This window comes from Heterocephalus glaber, unplaced genomic scaffold, assembly GCF_053883595.1.
Source record: "Heterocephalus glaber isolate CG9 unplaced genomic scaffold, H.glaber_assembly_v1.0 deba00001504, whole genome shotgun sequence".
In the NCBI taxonomy this organism is placed as follows: domain Eukaryota; kingdom Metazoa; phylum Chordata; class Mammalia; order Rodentia; family Bathyergidae; genus Heterocephalus; species Heterocephalus glaber.
In genome coordinates this window covers 17906968-17926795 of record NW_028258324.1, presented here as the reverse complement: position 1 = coordinate 17926795, position 19828 = coordinate 17906968, and the positions used below count along the sequence as shown (strand labels likewise).

The 19828-nt window shown below is 34.6% G+C and overlaps 1 protein-coding gene across 2 annotated transcripts in view; it reads right to left on the bottom strand.

Moving 5' to 3' along the window:
• Rasa2 (RAS p21 protein activator 2) overlaps positions 1 to 19828 on the bottom strand; it is a 134414-nt gene that overhangs the window by 20062 nt on the left and 94524 nt on the right. Inside the window, exons 14-19 of one of the 2 annotated variants that reach the window (XM_004834356.3) lie at positions 19636 to 19759; positions 16982 to 17088; positions 13915 to 13998; positions 12907 to 12984; positions 8961 to 9034; positions 8343 to 8452 (exon numbers count right to left, since the gene is read on the bottom strand). In XM_004834356.3, the coding sequence (XP_004834413.1) occupies positions 8343 to 8452; positions 8961 to 9034; positions 12907 to 12984; positions 13915 to 13998; positions 16982 to 17088; positions 19636 to 19759 (577 nt within the window). The remainder of the gene's footprint in view (positions 1 to 8342; positions 8453 to 8960; positions 9035 to 12906; positions 12985 to 13914; positions 13999 to 16981; positions 17089 to 19635; positions 19760 to 19828) is intronic. The other variant, XM_004834357.3, reaches the window with a different exon arrangement.

Genomic DNA, 19828 nt, shown 5'->3' with positions numbered 1-19828 from the left:
AAACTCTTCACAGAAGTGATGGCAGAAAACTTCCCAAGGAGGGGAAAAGAACTGGATATACAGATAAGTGAGGCATATAGGACTCCAGTTAGCCTTAATCAAAAAAAAATCTACACATAGGCATGTAATAGTTAGGATTCCAGAAATCCAACAGAAGAACAAAATTCTACAAGCAGTGAGAGAAAAGAAACAAATCACATACAAAGGAAAGCCCATCAGATTCACAGCAGACTTCTCAATGCAAACCCTCAAGGCAAGAAGAGCTTGGAGTGATGACTTCAAGCCCTAAAGGAAAACAGCCTCCAACCCAGACTGATGTGCCCTGCAAAACTATCTTTCAAAATGGATGGAGAAATAAGATACTTTCATGACAAAGAGCACCTTGCGAACTTCATGAATACCAAACCGGCACTCCAAAAATTTTAGACAATACCCTAGGAAAAGACAATGAGGATCACAATCCCAGGAAACCCAGCAGAATGAATCCACTGGGCATGACAAATTAAACACAAAGCGGGAGAATCCAACAAAAAGAAAGTCATGAGAAGCCTTTTAAAACTTTTGACTTCATCTTCCTAATGAGTGTATAATTCAATCTTATTATTGTACTGATTAGTATTTTTCTGATTCTAGAATTGCACACCATTCCTTGTGCTATACTGGCTATTTATCATCTTCTTATGTCTACATTTTAATTGGGTTGTCTATTAATGAGCTTTTTAAGAATTCTTTATATAGTCTGGTCATAGGTTATATGCATTGTAAATATGGTCTGCTTAAGGACTACTTTTCATTTTAATGATGTCATTTAAAGTTCTAAATTTTGATGGAATCTCATTTATCAATTTTTTTCTTTTATACATCATGTCTTTTATATACTAGGTAGTTCTTGCCTACCCTGAATTCATAAATATTTTCCCTTATAATTTCTTCTTAAAGTTTTATACTTTTAGGCTTTCTTATTTAGGTTCATAGATCCCTTCAAGTTATTTTCATGTATGGAAAAAAAGGGTTGAGGTTAATTTTTTATACACGGATACCAGGTGTTCTAGTGCCATTTGCTGAAGACACTATCTCTTCCTTGGCTCTTGAATCGAGTTTATATTCTATAAAATGCTAATGTTAAATAATCTTTCAAAACCCAGTGGACCATGTATGAGTGCTTCTATTTCTAGATTCTCTGTTTTATTCAAATGATCTATATGTCTTTCCTTACACCAACACTGCCTTGATTACTGTAGCTTTAGAAGAAGTCTTAAAATTAGGTACTAGACGTCTTCCAACACTGTTTTTGACTTTTCTGGGTCCTTTGTACTCCTACATAACTTTTAAATTTCAATACCCAGTTCTTCATTTATAGCAAGTATACACAGACCTGAATTTTTATATATACCTTGTGTTTTCTAATCCTGCTAAATTCAAGTACAAGTTCTAGGGGCTCCTAGAGATTTCTTAGTATTTTCTCTGTAGATGATCATTTCATCTACATATAAAGATTTTGTTTCTGCTGTGCCAATCCTATTCTAGTTGTGTCATTTTATTGCCAGACTATTTTGGTTTAGACCTATGTTTCAAAGTCTAATGGACAGATGAAGAGTAGGCATATCTGCCCTTGTTCCCCACTTTAGGGAGAAAGCATTGTATCATCTCCATTCATAGAAGGAGTTTTTGTTGGAAGTATGGAGTACATGGCTTATCTGTTGAGAAGGTTCTGTTCTACTTCTAGTCTCCTGATAGCTTTTACCATGAACAGCTGTAGAATTTAGTCCAGTACTCTTTCTCCAGCTAGTGACAGGATCATATGGCTTTTTCCTTTCCTCTGTTAAAATGATGACTTTTGGGGGTGGATCTTCCAATGCTGAACTAACACTGCCATCCCTATAACAAAACCACTTTCTACGTACTGCCAGATCTGACTTCTAATAGTTTGTTTTGTTAAACAAATTTCTATCTATGTTCATACTTTTTTCTTCTATTTTCTTTATCCAGTTTTAGGATTAGCTCAATGTTGATTTCCTAACATGAGGGCAGAAGTGTTCCTTTTTTCTGCTTTAAATGTTTGATATAATTTATCAGTTAAAATGTTTATGAGCCTGCTGTTGTCATATAGGTAGGTTTTCAAGCTAGGAATATACTTTCTTTAATAGGTGCTATTCAAATTTTATATTTCCTCCAGAGTTAGTTTCATTAATTTGTCTTCTAAGTTACTTCTTAGAATTTGTCAAATTTATTTCAAAAAAGATTTTTGTAATATGCTTTCTATATCCTTTTAAATTCTGTAAAATCTGTGGTAATGTCTCCTAGATCTTAATATTGTAATTTAAAAAATGTATAACTGATATTGTGTAACAGGAAGAAAAGGTCTAAAAGAGCAGGGGAATTGGGAAGGGTAGGGGAAGGGAAAAAAGGGAAAGGAAAAAATATGAGAAGAGGAAAAAAATGCAAACAAGGTCTTTGCAAATAGGGGAGGGTGGAGGGGATGACGGGAGGGCAAGGGAAGGGGAAAAAAAATAAGAATCAAGAGACTCATGTAATGGTACAAGATCCCAATGATGAATGTAACTGTACTTTATACCTAAAATTTACCAATAAAGTTAACGGGGGGGAAAAAAAAAGAAGTACAGATGACTAATAAGTATATGAACAAATGTTCAACATATTTAGCTATCAGGGAAATACTAATCAAAACTACACTGAGATTTCATTTCATCTTGGTTAGATTGGCTATCACCAAGAATACAAAAAACAACAGACGCTGATGAGGATACAGAGAAAAAAAAAAATCCTTCTACACTGCTGGGTGGGAATGTAAATTAATGCAGCCACGATGAAAATCAGTATGGAGGTCCCTCAAAAAACTAAAAATATAACTACCATCTAAAACACTCCTTGCTATATGCCCACAAGAATTAGTATACTATAAGGATATCTACATATCTATGTTTATTGCAGCAGAATTCACAATAGTCAAGATATGGAACCATCTTAGGTGCTCATAAATAAAGAAAATGTGACACAATGGAGTATTATCTAGCCATAAAGAATGAAAATGTGTCATCTGCAGGAAAATGGGAAACTGGAGATCATTATATTAAGCAAAATAAGCCAGACTCAGAAATACAAATATTGCATATTTTCCTTAATATGTGGAATCTAAAGAAGAAGACGTTAAAGTAGAAGGGAGATTATTGGACAAGAGGGACTGAATAAGGGGTAAGAGATGCGGTGTAAGGTAATGGGGGGATGACATGATTAAATTATATGTATGTATGAAAACAGTACATTGAAACCCAGCATTTTATAAAGTTAATAGGCACTAATAAAAATATATATTTTAAAATTGTGAAATGTTTACCAAGCCTTTCTGGGTAAAATTCCAAACTATCCCTCCTCCCCTGAGGAGAGGAGAAACTGAAATCCCTGCTCATTTTTAAAAATCTTTCAGTTATTGCTTTTTATTAGCCTCTTCCAAGTTTCCCCTTGGATTTCAAAGGAGTTCATATGCATATCACTATGAACAAGAGCTATTCCTCTTGTCTTCTCAACTTCCAGCTTTTCTGAAGTTTACAATTATTATCTATGAGACAGTTGGTCTAGTACAAACTCCATCAGAATTCATGATGCATCTATTTTTAAAATGGGAAATTTATCTTTCCAGTTGCTCATGCCCAATCCTTGATTTGTCTGTCTCACTCTTAGAATCTAATCCTCTACAAATCCTCTGAGCACTACCTTTAAAATAGATCCCGAATGTGATTTATTTTTACAACTTCCACTGCTACCAACTGGTCCAAGTCATTATCTTCTCTCCTGTGGATTACCCCCACCACTTCCTTCTCCTCTCTCTCCCTTCCTTTAGCTTAGTGTCTATCACTACTAAACTATAAGCTCCATTAAGGCATACATATTGTTCACTACTGTTTTCTCCTGCACCTAGAACAGTGTGTGGCACAGGATAGGTCCTCAACAAAATATACACTGAAATGGGCCAGGGATTTAGCTCAGTGGTTCCACCGCCTGCCTCACAAATGCAAGGTCCTGAGTTCGATCTCCAGTACCAACAAAACAACCCCCCCCCCCAAAAAAAAACAAAAACCCAAAATACACTGAACTGAAAATATATGATCAATGATGTATTTTGTTCTTCATATGTCAGAGAAAAACACCCAGCAGAGTCCTGTGTCTGAATGCATGGGCAGGTGAAAACAAAATTGTTATGGCTTATATCTAGATGTCTCCCCCAAACCTCATGCACTCACAGGTGGGGCTTTTGGGAGGTGGCTGGATCATGGATGTGATACTGGACTAGCCTACTGATTGGTTTAGCATAGTTCTGGTTGTAGATGATGGACTTAGTGAAGAGAGAAGACCCACCCTGTATATGGGTGGAAGCAACCAAAAGGCTTGTAGCCTGGATGGAATAAAAAGGGATAGAAGGAAGAATCGCTGCCTCCTGCTGGCAATGCCATGGACTGTTTCTCCTCTGCCATGCTGCCCTGCCTTGGAGCTAACCCATTATGAACTGAAACCTCTACAAACTTTCAACTAAAATAAACCCTTTCTCCTTTAACTTGTAGATGGCAGGTATTTTGTCCTAGCAATGAGAAAGTTAGATACAAGTCAACCTAAATGTACTGAACATTTATGTTTATGGAAGTTTCTTTACACTGTCTACAGGCTATATGAGCTAGGACATTTTGATATCACATGAAAGTTCTGTGCATGTATCTATTGTAACAGGTCTCCTCAAAGCAGATAATATCTAATCAAATTTTACAGAATATAATCTCAAAGATGAATTTGTTAATAATTTGTTATTACTATGCTTGATGAAAATTTCAGAAACCTAGAAGTAGTTCTTAAAGTAATTCAGATGATAGTAGAGCTGGAAGACCTGGTGTTCTATGAAGAGTATTTACTAAATACTGTACCTTTATAACACCAATAATAATATGGTTCTTACGACTGCAGATCTTTAAGGCAAGAGGAAGTAATAGATGAAAGTAATGGCCATACAGTGTGCCAGATGTTACTGCTAAGGTGGCTTAAAAAAATGAGGTAGCTGGAGGTTTAAAATGACTTGCACAAAGAGCTGACACTTATTTAACGCTTGGACATGAGATTACACAAATGAAGGAAAGAGAGGTCTACACAGAGCATATGAAGACATGACAGTAAAAAAGGCACAAGTTAAAGAAACTATAAGAGCTAGTTTGGTGAAGTAACAATGGAGAATGGAAAAAATGAGGTTGGCTGAGACAAAAAGAGGTTGGCACATTAATAAGAATTTTTCCTTGTTGATGACTATACTACAGAAAATATAAAATCATAATCATCATACAGATCTATAAAAAGGTATCAAGGTAATCATGTCTGATAGTTGACTGACACTCATTTGCCACACATTAATTTAACTGTATTGAAGATTAGCTGGTTAACAGTGCTTGACAGCAACTATCTGTGGATATTAAAAAATTTAACAATTTGGAGAATAATCCTTAAAATTGAAAAAATTCTATTAATTCCTTTGCCAGTAAATTGGGAAGAGACATTATTTGATTTTAAGAGGTAGAAACACTTGATTCAGAATACTACTCTGTAGCAAGAGGAGTGAATGAAAGACTCAATGTTTTAGAGTTATGTGACAGAAAATTTCGGACACATTCTTTCAGACACCACCAAGATCACTTAGCAAATGTAGCAAAAAATTACTTAACACTGTTGGCTAACTGGAGAACAGCAAGAAAACAGGAAATAAAATTGATGAACAACCAGGAAGACAAAGCCCATGCACTTTATTCACAGGGTAAAGTCCTGATAGCTTCACTCATCTTCCAATCTTATGCATAATTTTAACAAATAGTATCTGCACCCTCATTTACTACACACTGGCAGTAAAAAAAAGAGGTTGATAATGGGGACAGGAGTAAGATGCTATATAATGGTTTGTTGACAGCACAAGAAATTTAAGGTCACAGCCTGACCATAAAGGATAGAGAAAAACTATATAAAGCAGGAACACAAGACACACAGCAGTCCAAGGCATTTAGCTGGGGAGTGAAGGCATTTAGCTGGAATAAACAGTTGCATACTGCTGGGGATTTAGCTCAGTGATGCCGCTGTCTGCCTCACAAGTGCAAGGTCCCGAGTTTGATCCTGGTACCAAAAATAAAATTAAAAATAAATAAATAAATATATAAAATAAAATTATTTAAAGACAAAACAAAACAAAAAAGGTGCATACATCCTTAAGCAATCCTGAAAACATCTCTAAATCATAGTACAATATAATAATACTATTAATGACAGCTCCAAATCAACTAGAAAAATGTTAACTTATGTTCAATGAATTCTTTTTTAGAAGACAGGAAAGTATGTAATATATTTTGAAAAAAATCCATCAAAATAGTTAAAACAAAAGATATAAAACTATAGGCTTTGGTAAATAACCTTAAAATCTCATAGGTTCAATTCTTTCAACATGAAAACAACGCAGCTTCCACATGTCTATTTTATACTTACATAGCCTAATTTTATAGAATTTTAACCTCTTAAAACCATTATATGGAGGTTTAAACTTGAGAACTGGATGGATTTAGGGGCCATAGGACTATGGACTCCCTGAAATTATATGGGAAATTTTGTGTTTATGTTTCTATATGTAGTTTTCTAGGAAAGAGGGCCTGCAAGTATCATCTAATTCTTTTTTTTTTTTTTTTTTGGTACTGGGGATCAAACTTGGGACTTTGTGCTTGTGAGGCAGGTGCTGGAACCACTGAGCTAAATTCCTGGCCCTGTATCATCTAATTCTTAAAGGAGATTATAAACCAAAAAAACCTTTAGAATATCATTTTAGATTAAAAAAACGTTTTCAATTTGAAAAAAAAAAGTATTCATACAGAATGACTTTTAATCTAAAATTTTATTTAAATGTACACAGTTATATGTACCTAATAAGCACCTATGCTATTCATAGGTAAGAACATTTATGTGAAATTCAATACAAACTACAGTTTCTAATACATTCAAATATGCTGAGCTTAGAAATGCCTGGAAGGGAAAGTACACAGCCTGCTGATCTTTAGTTATCTGAATATTGATATACTATAACAAATCATCTGGGTGCTTAGAAATTCATTGTGTTTTGTTTCTTATTGGACATATACTGGCTAAGCTATTCCTAAAGGATTATGAAACCAATCATCTTTCTTAGTCAAGGCAGTAGTGCATGCCTGTAGACACTGCTACATAGGAACCTGAGGCAGGAGGATCCCTGAAGCCTACGTGCTGGGGCTAGCCTGGGCAACATAGTGAGAACCTCATCTCACTATTTATATTCCAAGAAAAGTTCCTAGTTCTCTATTAAAAAATTGGTGAACAACCTACAGGCTACAAACAAAACAAAAACCTCAAATGCACTAGTATTCAGGGTTTATATATGCATCCTTTTGTTTATATTTTAATTTTTAACTCATTTTTTGGTTAAATGAACATCTCTGGATTCTGATCATGTGAATAAATGGGATTCTATTATCTGTGATATTACATTCTGCCTGCTAAAATATAAGAAGCTAAGGGCCTTCTGTAGATAATGCTTTATCCCAAAGGAATAAACTTTAAAAAAGATTTTATGCACTATTTTAGTCCACTGAAGGACAAACTTTGCCTTGTTGTTCCTCTAAAATCAGATTCCCGGCCATCTTCTCAGGTAGCCCATTTGTGACATTAGAGTCTTTTCCAGAGACAAACTATCAAATCTTCCATCTTGGGATTAGCTTGACCAACAACCTAAAATGAATCTGACAATTATATAGTGATCATAATCTATGGTGTGACTGTGGTAAATTTTAGCTGGAAATGTCAAATAAAGCACAAAAATATTTTCATTTATTGATACTGAATCTTTTTTCTTTTTTTGGTACTGGGAATGGAACTCGGGACCTTGTGCTTGCGAGGCAGGCGCCGGAACCACTGAGCTAAATCCCCAGCCTGATAATGAATCTTAAATTGGTTCTGAGAATTAAAAGAACTTCAAACTCTGAAGGGGCTTGGAACTTGCTCATTATATACTAATAACAGCGGGGTTTTATCAGGGATTTTGAGGAAACAGAATATCCTGAATGTCATTTTTAGAAATACAAGAAATTCAATGTGTGAGGAAAAGATAATTTATATGGTGTCACTTGTCAAATACCTATTTCATTCTAAATATGTGTGTATCACTACGAGAAACTATAAACTATTAATACTGGGAAAGAATTCACTAGAGTCACATTAAGAAGCAAAACAGAAATCTTCACTGAGAACCCAAGAAAAACCCCTCAGTAAAGCATAAGCACAACTACCTGGTTGTTTGTGGTAAGTGAGCTCTCTGCTTGTTAAGCAGAACCACCGTTTCTTGAAATTCTTTTTTCCAATTCGAGTTCTTCCCTGAGCTCTTTTAAACATCTCACTGCCAAAACAATGAAGGTAAACATTTAGCTACAAAGTTTAAAAACAGTTCATTCAAAACAAAGAATTGTCTTTTAATTTTAAATGACATACATAATTATATAAGACTATATTAAATTTGTAAAAAAGTTTTTGCCATTTGTGACTCATTTATTTTGGCTACACTAAGGTAATAAATTCTTCAATTAATATTTTAAATTGTGTTACATAGAATAAAAAAGAGACATATAAGTGATTTTTTTCCCTTTAATTACCAATAATAACCACTCTAAAACTGAATAGTGCTGTTAACTTTTTGAAAGTATTCTCATACTTATTTCACTACAACTGCAAAACTCTGCGATTTGCATGTACAAGGAGTTATGCCCATCTGACGGTTTATAAGGTAGTGAGGTGACTTACTTGACTGATGTGACTTAAGCAGTTTTAGCACATAACAAAAACTCAGATTTCCTTACTCTCAGATCCATACTAAAACACAGTTTTCATGTCTAATTTCATTAAATTACCCTTCTTTCAAGTGCACAGGTTCACTTGTTCCACTGGACACTTTAGTTTCAGTAGATGAAATCTCATCCAAGAACTAAATAGGAAAATGGGAAAATTCAATTTCACTGTGCAATGAGGTACATCATAAAAAACTCAGTTTAACTTACATGTCACTGATTATATTGGAATTTCTTACTTACAAAAGAGCATGCATATTACAGGCTGAGTATCTTTTATCCAAAATGCGTAAGACCAGAAGTATTTTTTATTTCAGATTTTTTTTTGATTTTTGGAATATTTGCTTATATATAATAAGATTCTTGGGGTCGGAACCAAGTCTAAACATGAAATTTGTTTAGGTTTCATATAAGGATACCCTATTGTATAGCCTGACGGTAATCTTATACAATACTTTCAGTACACCTGCACTTTTGACTGTGGCCTATTATATGAGGTCATCTGTGGAAATTTGTACTTGTGGCATCATGTCAGCATTCAAAAAATTTCACATACTGGAGCATCTCCTATTTTTGAGCATTTTAAATTACAAATGTTCATCCTGTAGTAATTCAGAAAATAAAACACAATTATATAGGAAGTCCTTAATTTACAAATGCCAATTTACAAATGAGAAATTCTTAAATTACTGTACTTAAAACCCTGAATAAATTTCCTATAGAAATAATTCAACCTACAATCCTGATATCTATAGAGTTCTGAATACATAATTTTTTTTATGTTTGATTTACAGTAACTTCATTTGAAGGTGTAAGTTAAGTTAAACTGGCATAAAGCTATTTATGGTCTGTATTTATTTATTTATTTTGGTACCGGGGATCGAACTCCGGTCCTTGTGCTCGCGGGGCAGGCGGCGGAACCTATGGTCTGTATTTATGCACTTAGTGTGATTATTTGTACATTGTGCTTACATAAACATTAACATGAATGATTTGGGCCGGGGATTTAGCTCAGTGGTTCTGCCGCCTGCCTCATAAGCGCAAGGACCCAAGTTCAATCCCCGGTACAAAAAAGAAAAAAAAAAAAAAAAAAAATGAATGATTTGTGGGAAGCTTGGTAAATAAAAAACCAAAGACAAAGTTCTTTTTCTATTGTATGTGATGATGCAAGTGCAAGTATCCAAGGGAACTAAAGAAATGTCCTATCACATTTTTTAGTTCTCACAAATGAGCCATCTACCAATGGAATGTAAGTTATTTACATACTTCATTTCTTAGTGTTTACTTGAAATCATTGATTTATTTAACAAATAAATCAGGAGGGTGACTATAGGTAACCAGTTTGCTCAGAATTGAGCCTATCTGGCCAATACTTATTGTCCCAGAATAATCACTAATAAAACTTTCCATTCTTAAAAGTATCCTGATATAGATACCAAATTATATGGTCACCCTATATAAAGAACTCTCCAGATTACCTTCCTAAACTCTTTGGGAAATAGTACAATAAAACATTGGATTGTAAGTAACTTGTTCTTTGAGCATTCTGCAAGATGGGCATACATTTCTAATAAATTTTAACTTGATAAATGAATGATGCCTTGCAATGTAAGTAGTACATGACACTAAATATCACATGATCACAACTAAACCAATCGTCCCCCCCATCTCCTCTCACTGCAGGATTGTGGGTGATCATATTGGAAGGGCAAGAGGTTATGAAGAGATCTATAGAGGAGGATGGGAAAAAGGCAGAAGAATTTTTCACTTTAAAGGAGATTAGGGAGATGTGCAAAATGCAGGCAACAGTATACAATTTTGTTGAAAAGCACCGCCCGAATAAGGCTGTAGCAGTGTGAGTGATGAATGTGTTAAACAACAATGCAATGTCAAGTTTCCACAAAACCCCCAAAAGGGAGGCCAAAGCAATTGTCATTGGGTAGGTTCCTTGTTAAGAGTCATATGAAAAGAAAAAGATTCCACTGAGCCAACAGACAGCAGTGATTTCATTGTGAAAGTCATCCCACACAATAGCCCTCTTCTCTCGTCTCCTTCACACCAGCTGTGAGAGTTTGCAAAAGTGCAAGTTAATTTTTCTTTACATTTTGTATTTTATTATTTTGTATTACAGTATTATAATCATTTTATATGAATATTTCTGTGTTGTGGAACACATCATCTGAGTTTCCATTATTTCTTATGGGGAAATTTGCTTTGATACACAAGTGCTTTGGATTACAAGCATGTTTCCAGAACAAATTATGCTCACAAACTAAGGTTTTACTGTGATTCAGAGTTAAAAGCTAGTTTATTTTTGACAACAGTCAATGTCAACAGTGAGAGTGCCAATATGAAATGAGAACCTGGGTTTCACAGGTGTTTGGAATTTCTAGTAATGCACATATCCAGACTTCATGAGTAAACAATCAAGAAAACTGGGATATTAGGGTGAAATATCCTATGCCAGGCTAGGAGTCTAGAACCAAATTTAAGACAGAAGACATACTATGGGTGAGAGTACATGAGAATATTAGTGGATGACTTAGGGCAGATCAATAACTGACTGAACTCCTGGCGTCCTTAAATCCTTTCTCTACTGACATTATTAATGCCAGATTCTGGGGGAAAAAAATCAGATGCTATCATAGCCTGGGTCATAAAACATAGAAAAATATCCCCCAAACAAAAGATAGCACATCATAATCGTGCCAACAAAAGTCTGCCTATACTATCCCATAAATGTTTCAATAATGTCCTAAAGACACAGGGTAGATTTTTTTCTTTGCCTATTCTCTTGAATAATTTTTTCCACAAGAAGACTTCAATGATTGTTTTAAAAAAATTTTTGATTGAACTTACAATATTCTACATGAAAAAAATCCAAATGATTTTACTGTTTTCAATAATTTTCATTTATGAAATCCCTTTGTAAATAGTAAAAGTATATAAAAGTCCAAATGAATACTTAAAATATATTTTTGGCCATCAACTGCTAATCATGCTATAGAAACTGAATGTGGTCTTTCAAATTTGGCTTTGTTACTTTGGATTTATGGAGTTAGGGTTGTGATATAAGATACAGTACTTTCTTCAACCCTAGTTTAGATATACTTCAAAATAACTTTTTTCACAAGCTATCCAGATTTACAATAATACTAAATTTTATATGGATGGCTTAATGTACAGTAATTTTTGTTATAAGTCTCATGTTAAAATATTACATATTGTAGGCTTCTAGGTTTTTTTTTTTTGAGACAGGGTCTCACTATGTAGTTCAGGCTGATCTTGAACTCACTACATAGCTCAGGCTGGCTTCAAACTTGCAGCAATCCTCCTGCCTCAGCCTCCTGAGTGCTGGGATTATAGGCATGTACCACCCCACCCAGCTCAATACTGTAGCCTTCTGTGCATTTTATTTTTAGTAATTTTTCTCTGATTAATACCATAAATATATTATTATTCATTGAAGTTCAATGATTTATTTACTTTGGCCATTACATGTACTTGTACCTATACTATACAACAAGTACCATTATGAGCCCTGACCCCAGGCCAGGAATTCTCAACCAAAGGAATTTGGCAATGTCTGGAGGCATTTGGCAATGTCTGGAGGCATTTCTGGTTGTCAAAACTGGTGACATATTACTCACATCTAACTCAGGGAAGCTGCTAAGCATACTACGACATAAAGGCCAGCCCCTCACAATCAAGAATTATGTAGCCTTGAAGTTGATTCTGTTGCTGACAAACCTCAACTCCAGAAATTTATAATTTGTGTTACTAAGGCAGAGGCAAGAGTAGCTATTGCTAAGACTTGTTTATAGATATTTTTATGGCTGAAAACCTTAGCTCTGTATGAGAAAACAAAGGAAGAAAAAGAAATCCCTTTTGATGGACAGTTGAGCCATTTTTTTTAAAACTGGAAACTAACTCCTAGAATATGAAATGTTATTTTGCCCATGCAGTACAACAAGAAATGGTAACATTTTTAGGGGAAAAAAAAACATACCTTTTTAACTGCTGTAATATATCCTTCTTCTTGAAACATTTTGAAAAATTCACACATGAATGTCTCTTTGAAACTTGACTAAGAAAAAGAAAACACAGAATTTACATATTCTAAGTAGAGCACTGAGAAAATAATGAACTGTATTTTTTTTTTTTTTTTTTGGTACTGAGGATAGAACTTGGGACCTTGCACTTGCGAGGCAGCTGGTGGAACCACTGAGCTAAACCCCTGGCCCTGAACTGTATTTTTAAACTGAGGATTAAGGACTAAAAGGATTTAATTACATATTTCCAGAGAGTTACAGGGTATGAACTGAAGACTTCTTTCAAAGCTGTTAGGTGATTATGGCATAGACAAACTAAATTGCTAATTGTATCTTCTTACTATGTTCCCTTTCACTTTCAGGTTAAGATAAGTAAAACTGTCTTCTTTAAAAGGTAAATAAGATGCTTCTTTAATAGGTAACTACCTAAAAGACAGCTTTAGCATAGACAGACAGATAGATAGGGGGCACTAGTGATCAAACCCAGCAGCTTTCTTTAAATTAACACCTTGCATCACTTTAATCTGTATTATTAGGTTATCATAATTTTGTTTTTGCTTTGTTTTCTGAGGCAGAGTCTCATTATGCCTCAGTATCAGGAGTCCCAGTATCACAGGCCTGCACCACTCCACCTAGTAAGAGACTTTACTTTTTGCACTTGAAGGTAAGTCTTAGTCCACAACACAGTGCTACTGTTTTGTTTTGTTTTTTTTGGTACCGGGGATCAAACTGGGGACCTTGTACTTGCGAGGCAGGCGGTAGAACCTCTGAGCTAAATCCCTGCCCCTACTGTTTTGTTTTTAATAAGGACATAAGTAAAGAAGTAATCATAGGATATATAACAATATTTAGCAATGTGAAAAGTACATGTATCAGCTCTCCATGATGAATGTAATCATTATGTACTGCAAAAATAAAATGAAGGTTAAAAAAGAAAGAGAGAAAAAAAAGGTATAAAGACTTACCTTACTTTTGGACAGGCTGCCCCAGCTTCCCAAAGTCTGAATGGTTTTTGAGATGAGAGTTAATGTCCTAATTGTCTGTGCATCCTAAAAAATGTAAAAAAGGCCAAAATTCTTAAGTTTTCAAGATACAAAAGTTTATAAAAAGTAGAAGAGATGGCTCTAAAACAGTAACTCAAAAATGTTCATTCAAACCACCAATGTAGTGGCTGGGGATGTAGTTCAGTGGTGCGGCGTGTGCCTGGCAAATGCAAGGTCCTGAGTTTGATTCCCAGTGCCCCCCAACCAAGAACTAGTAGGCAAAATCTAGCTAAGGCTGGGCGCAACTCATTTATTAAGGAGTTAAGAGAGTAAAGAAGCTATGTATAATTGAAAATTCCATGTGAGCTACAGAGACAGAGACATACACAAAGGATGCTGTAGGAACAAGTAAGAGAGGCTATAGGAAAAAATGAAGCCCAAGATGGCTACACTATGGGGATGTGGGGGGTATGGTTCTGGGAGATATTAAGTCCAAGTTAGCACAATCCCAGCATAAGCACATCTTGCAGTCTCCATGTAAGTAATTTATAGGTCAATATTGACACATAGCTACTATTGTGTATTTTGCTATAAATGTGGACTGCCACGAGGGCTGGCCGGCTAAGGGGCTAAGGACTGCTATAAGAATTAGCAGTAGGCTGGGAGACTTAGGCTGCCCATATCTCAAGTGAACCTTACCAAACTGGTGACAAGACAGAGGCATATAACCAAAACAAGAGGCTGAAGAAGTTGGCCTTGGCTGGGTCTTAAAAGCAGGTATCAATAAGACAATGAGGGAATATAATCAAAAAGATGGTACAATCTTTTTTTTTCTTTCTTGTTAACATGAAACTTCTCAAGAGTGGTCTACCATGTCAATGTTAATAAAACCCACGAATGTCTTTTAAAACAAATTATCCACTCATTCATATATGTATGTGCATGCACATGTATGTGCTTGAATTCGTAAACTTTTAGCAGCAAGAAAAGCTCACTTCTGATATATTTCCTAGGATAAACTATATTTACCTACTTTTTTCTCTGGTATTCTGCAAGGTGATTTCCTCTTTTACTCTATTAAAATTAGTTTCTCAAAATTTAAAGAACTTCTAAATGTAAATTATAAAAACTTATTTTTATCAGTTCTCCTCCCTAACTACTATGTAACCTTCAATATTGGTCTTAATAATGTCATCATCCCCAGGTCACTGGGATCATTTCCTGCTCTCAGTTTCTATATCAGAGTCTTATGTGGTACTAATCAGGTAGTAGCTTTACATTAATACAGGCAGTTTTGAATTATCTATCTTATCCATGTGCCCTATTTACCCAACTAGACAGGAAAGTTCTTAAAAAATAGGAATGTGGTTTGAAGACTGCTGGGGAATGCAAAAAACAAATAAAAACCAACCAAAGAATGGCTTAGAATATAGAGATAAAAGCACAGAATAAAATTGTACAACAATTTTGCAGCAGTTCTTCTGGCATACTGGCTAGAAAATACTGACCTAAAATACAGTTTGTGTTTAGAAAAAAAGATACTATTTCAACATCTGTTACAGGAATATGGACTAATACAAGGCACAGTCCTACGTTCAGAAGTGGGAGTTCTGTTTATGTACAAAATGTTGCTAATAAGTTTTACTTATTATCTGCGCAGTTTACTGTACAGCTTCAGTAACCTAGGGACAAAAAGAACAGCTTTGCAAACAAAAGGACAACAGCTGACTCTCCATTATGGCTACATAGAGCATTTGTCCTTTAGCAAGAAAGCATGTGTTGCTGGCACTGTAACATGGTTCTACTCAGTTCTCACAAAGCTGAGTGCCCAGTGTTGTGTAGTTGTCCAGAGGAAGAGTGGGCATTCAGAACCCATTTAACTCAAAAACCTACATGTCTTCCCTATACTGTATTGGTCAATGAGCAACTTCTCTGGACTATGATTTTCTTAAGGAAGGACTCCCTATTACTCATGACTGCATTTCCAGTGCTGAACACAGTGCTTGATATATCACAGGCACTTCAACATCTGTCTGCTTAAGAGTTTGGAAGGAACAGGTTAAACTCAGAGGCTGTGAAGACTGATTTAGAATCCCACTTTAATCCAGTTCCAACTGAATAAGAACTAACCATAATTTATTAGCTGTGTGAGCCTGGAGAAGTTATTATACTGTGATTTCCTTACCTGTACATAGAGAATGCATAACAGAATGCATTCCTAGGGTTACTACAAGGACTAAAGTGCTTAAAGAAAGCCTAGCACAAAGTGAGCACTAAATAAATGTTGCTTGTTGTTATTATTTGTTATACAAGTCAGCACCTAGAAGCAGTTAAGGTTATAAAATACTTGGAACATAAAAGGTTAAAGCAGCAGCAAAAATACACAGTATATGAAAACATACAGCAAAAAGAATTAAGAATTTCAAAATATTAAGAAATAAACATGTAAATCTGTGGAGTAGATTTAGGTAAATGAATACCACTTCAGAACAAAAAGATTATATGCTTTAAAAAATTTAAAAATATCACCTTAGGTGAACGAAAAGTAAAACATATAGAGATATGAAACAAATTATATTCTAATAAAAGTTCCTACAATTTTCAGAAATGAGCTTCTTCTAATTTCTGTGAGATTGTAGAGTATCTGCAAGGTTAGACTATTTTAATAAATCAGGAAAGCCAGTCTGTTAATAACCACCCAACAACAACCAAAAGTAAACCTAATGGGGGTGGGGGGGTGCGGACCATATGACTTGTATTATGGAAATTTACAAACATATACAACAGCACAGGGAAAAATATAATGAATACCCGTTGTGGTCATCACCAAACTTCAACAATTATCAACATTTTATCACTTTTGTGAAATACCTCAATAAAAGAATTTTCAGTCTTATCTAAAAGACTAAAATGGCCAAGAAAAATGCTAAGTAAATTTATGTATCAGTTACCAGAAAATAGCCAAATGAAATTTGCTTATTTTATCTTTTCTTCATTTTACTAAAAATAAATAAAATGGAATAAAGCTTTAAGAAGAACAAACACTTACTGGATGATGAGGTCGCAAATGAAAAGTATGAGGTGATACTACGGCTACAGCAAAGAAACGAAGGAATACAAAGCTGCTCACTGCAGAATACTGAACATGAGGGTCATCTGCAGGAAAAAAATGGTGAAATGTCATGCACAAAAACACTGAATTGAAAAACAAAGATGATAAAGTAAAAAAATACCAAAAAAAGTGAACTAAGCAACAGAGCAATATAATTTGTCTTGTAAGTATTGAGTTGATGAAATGATAATGATTATGACTAAATTAAAGAAAAAAACATTATGACTAAAAAATCTGAAAGAAGGAATAAGGAAAATGAAAGGCCAAGTTGTTAGGCTTTTAGAAATATTTTAATTTGAAAAATTCCTCTTTCCTCATCTACAAAAACAGACTCTTGAAATTCCAATAAAAATAAAAGTAATGTCTAGCACTACCTAGTGGTAACACTGAATCCCTCTAAAAATCTTGTTGCTATCAAAGGCTATGCAATAAAAACAATTAAAAGAGACATTTTTTTGTTTTGAGACAGGTTTTTCTCTGTGTAGCCCAGGCTGGCCTTGAACTTGCAACAATTCTCCTGCCTCAGCCTCCCACGTCCTGGGATTACAGGCATGTGCCACCATGCCTGGCTGGGAGACATCTTTACTTTTAAAAAGTTAAAAGTTCAAGTAAAAATGCAGATGAACTGAAGACTACTTGTAGCACTGGCCACTCACCTACCAGCATTTCTTTCAGCCTGGGGTCAATACTTAACCCACCAATCAGATGGTAGAGAAGCAAGTGGTAATGGGGAGAATCTCTGGGCTTGGATTGAGTTTTAACACTTATAAATCACTCAATAGGTAACCAACAAATTGCTGTTTTTAATATTTTCTTCTCGCTTGCTGTCTCCACCTCCATATTCCCAAGGTACTAAGAACAAATATGAAACTATCAATACTGAAGTCTACTTACTGTGGATATGAAGATACAATAGTAGTTAAGCCACCAAAAGACAGTCGAGGAGATATTGTTACATTTATTTTAAAAAATTATAAAGTATGTTTTGGATAATTTATAGAAATAAGAATTACACAGTTAAAGCAGATGTGAGGCTAAGGTTACTGGGTAGTAGAGAGAACAGTGATTAGTAGTTATACTTTGGAGAAACCCAGGCCCAGGTTGAGATGTTGCTTGTCTGCTTTGTCCATGGCCTATTATGGGCCTTGTTAAAGTTTTTCAACCTCTTGACTTTAGTTTTGTTACCTAACTAATGGCAGCAATGATTAATTCAAGTGGACATTGAGAAGATGAGAGTAGATGATGTAGGTTAGCACTGTGCCCATTCAATAAGTAGTCAATGTAGTTATCACAATCTAACTACTTAAAAATATAATTTAACCAGCATGTCTTATTTCCATATATTGTTTCTACTCTCTTTCTGTTATGAAGACTAGATTTAGTATACATATTAGAAGTTAAATGTTTGTGCCTTTATTATAATTAGCCAAGATAACTATATCTGAATTTATCCACGAATTACACAACCACAGCACTTTAGTATTGGGTAAATTAAACAGAGGAGTAGATAAATGCATACATTTAAAAAAAAACTTGAAATAGCAAAATTTCTTCAAATGGCTACAGAAATAAAGTTTCATATAGTTGCAAAAGACTAACAAATTAAGTAGCTGTCTTATCCTTTCATGCCATTATAGTTAGATCTGGAAAGACAGCTATAGTAAGTTTATTTACATATAAGATGTATTAGAATAATTCCAAGTACTGACTGAAAGAGACAGTAACATCATTTTATGAAATGTTTCCAAGTAAAACCTTAACATAGCTACTTGTGCAAAATTAAAGCATGCTAATTACTGATATATGTATACCAAAATTCTATGTACCCTGTAAGTGAGATGTTTCTCTTCTACCTGTCCTTTTTAATGCTATTGTGAGACAAGGTCTTGCTAAGGAGCCCAAGTTAGCCTCAAACTTGACTGTCCTGCCTCAGCCTCTAGTGTAGCTCAGCATGCACCAGTATGCCTAGCTCAACTGAGTTGTTTCTAATGTCACAGATATTTCTAATGTCAAAAACCATTTCTATAAAAACATCTGACCACCAAAGTTTTAGCATTCTCAATCTGTCAAATCTAGTCAATTATATGATTACATTCTAGTCAATTATAAAGATTATCACTATTTCAATATATGCAAAATGAAAGGACAGTTAGTATAAACAACAAAGTTCTTTGTTTACTATATTTAAAAATCTCATAAGTATATAAATGTTTACTTCCACAATATTATAGTTCTAAATTTGTGTTTGTTAAAACTAATGGTGATTTTGATTTTGTTTGTAAAGCTATCATTATACTGAAATAAAATGGACTATATATTTTGAGATTACAAGAAAAATAAACCAGATGTCATATGAAACCTCTAGAACAATTTTGTTGTTGTTGTTGTTTTTGGTACCGGAGATCGAACTCGAGTCCTTGCGCTTGCGAGGCAGGCGGTGGAACCACTGAGCTAAATCCCTGGCCTCTAGAACCATTTTGAAAAACTGAAGAAGTCTGTACTATTGAACATTTCACACAAACCAAACACACAGTATCTACAAAAAGTACAGAAAATGAAATGGCAGTGGATTAGTAAAACAAGGCACTTACTTGGAAATCTTTGAGTAGCTATTTGCCTTAAAGAATAAAAGATATCACACATTACAGTAGGACAGCTCATACTTGACTTTATAATTGTATTGAATAACTTGTCCACATAGTAGCGCAGATTCTCCTGCAGGATTTAAACAGGTAAACATTAAGATTTTGATTTTCACACATTTTCAACAAGCTTTATAAAAAA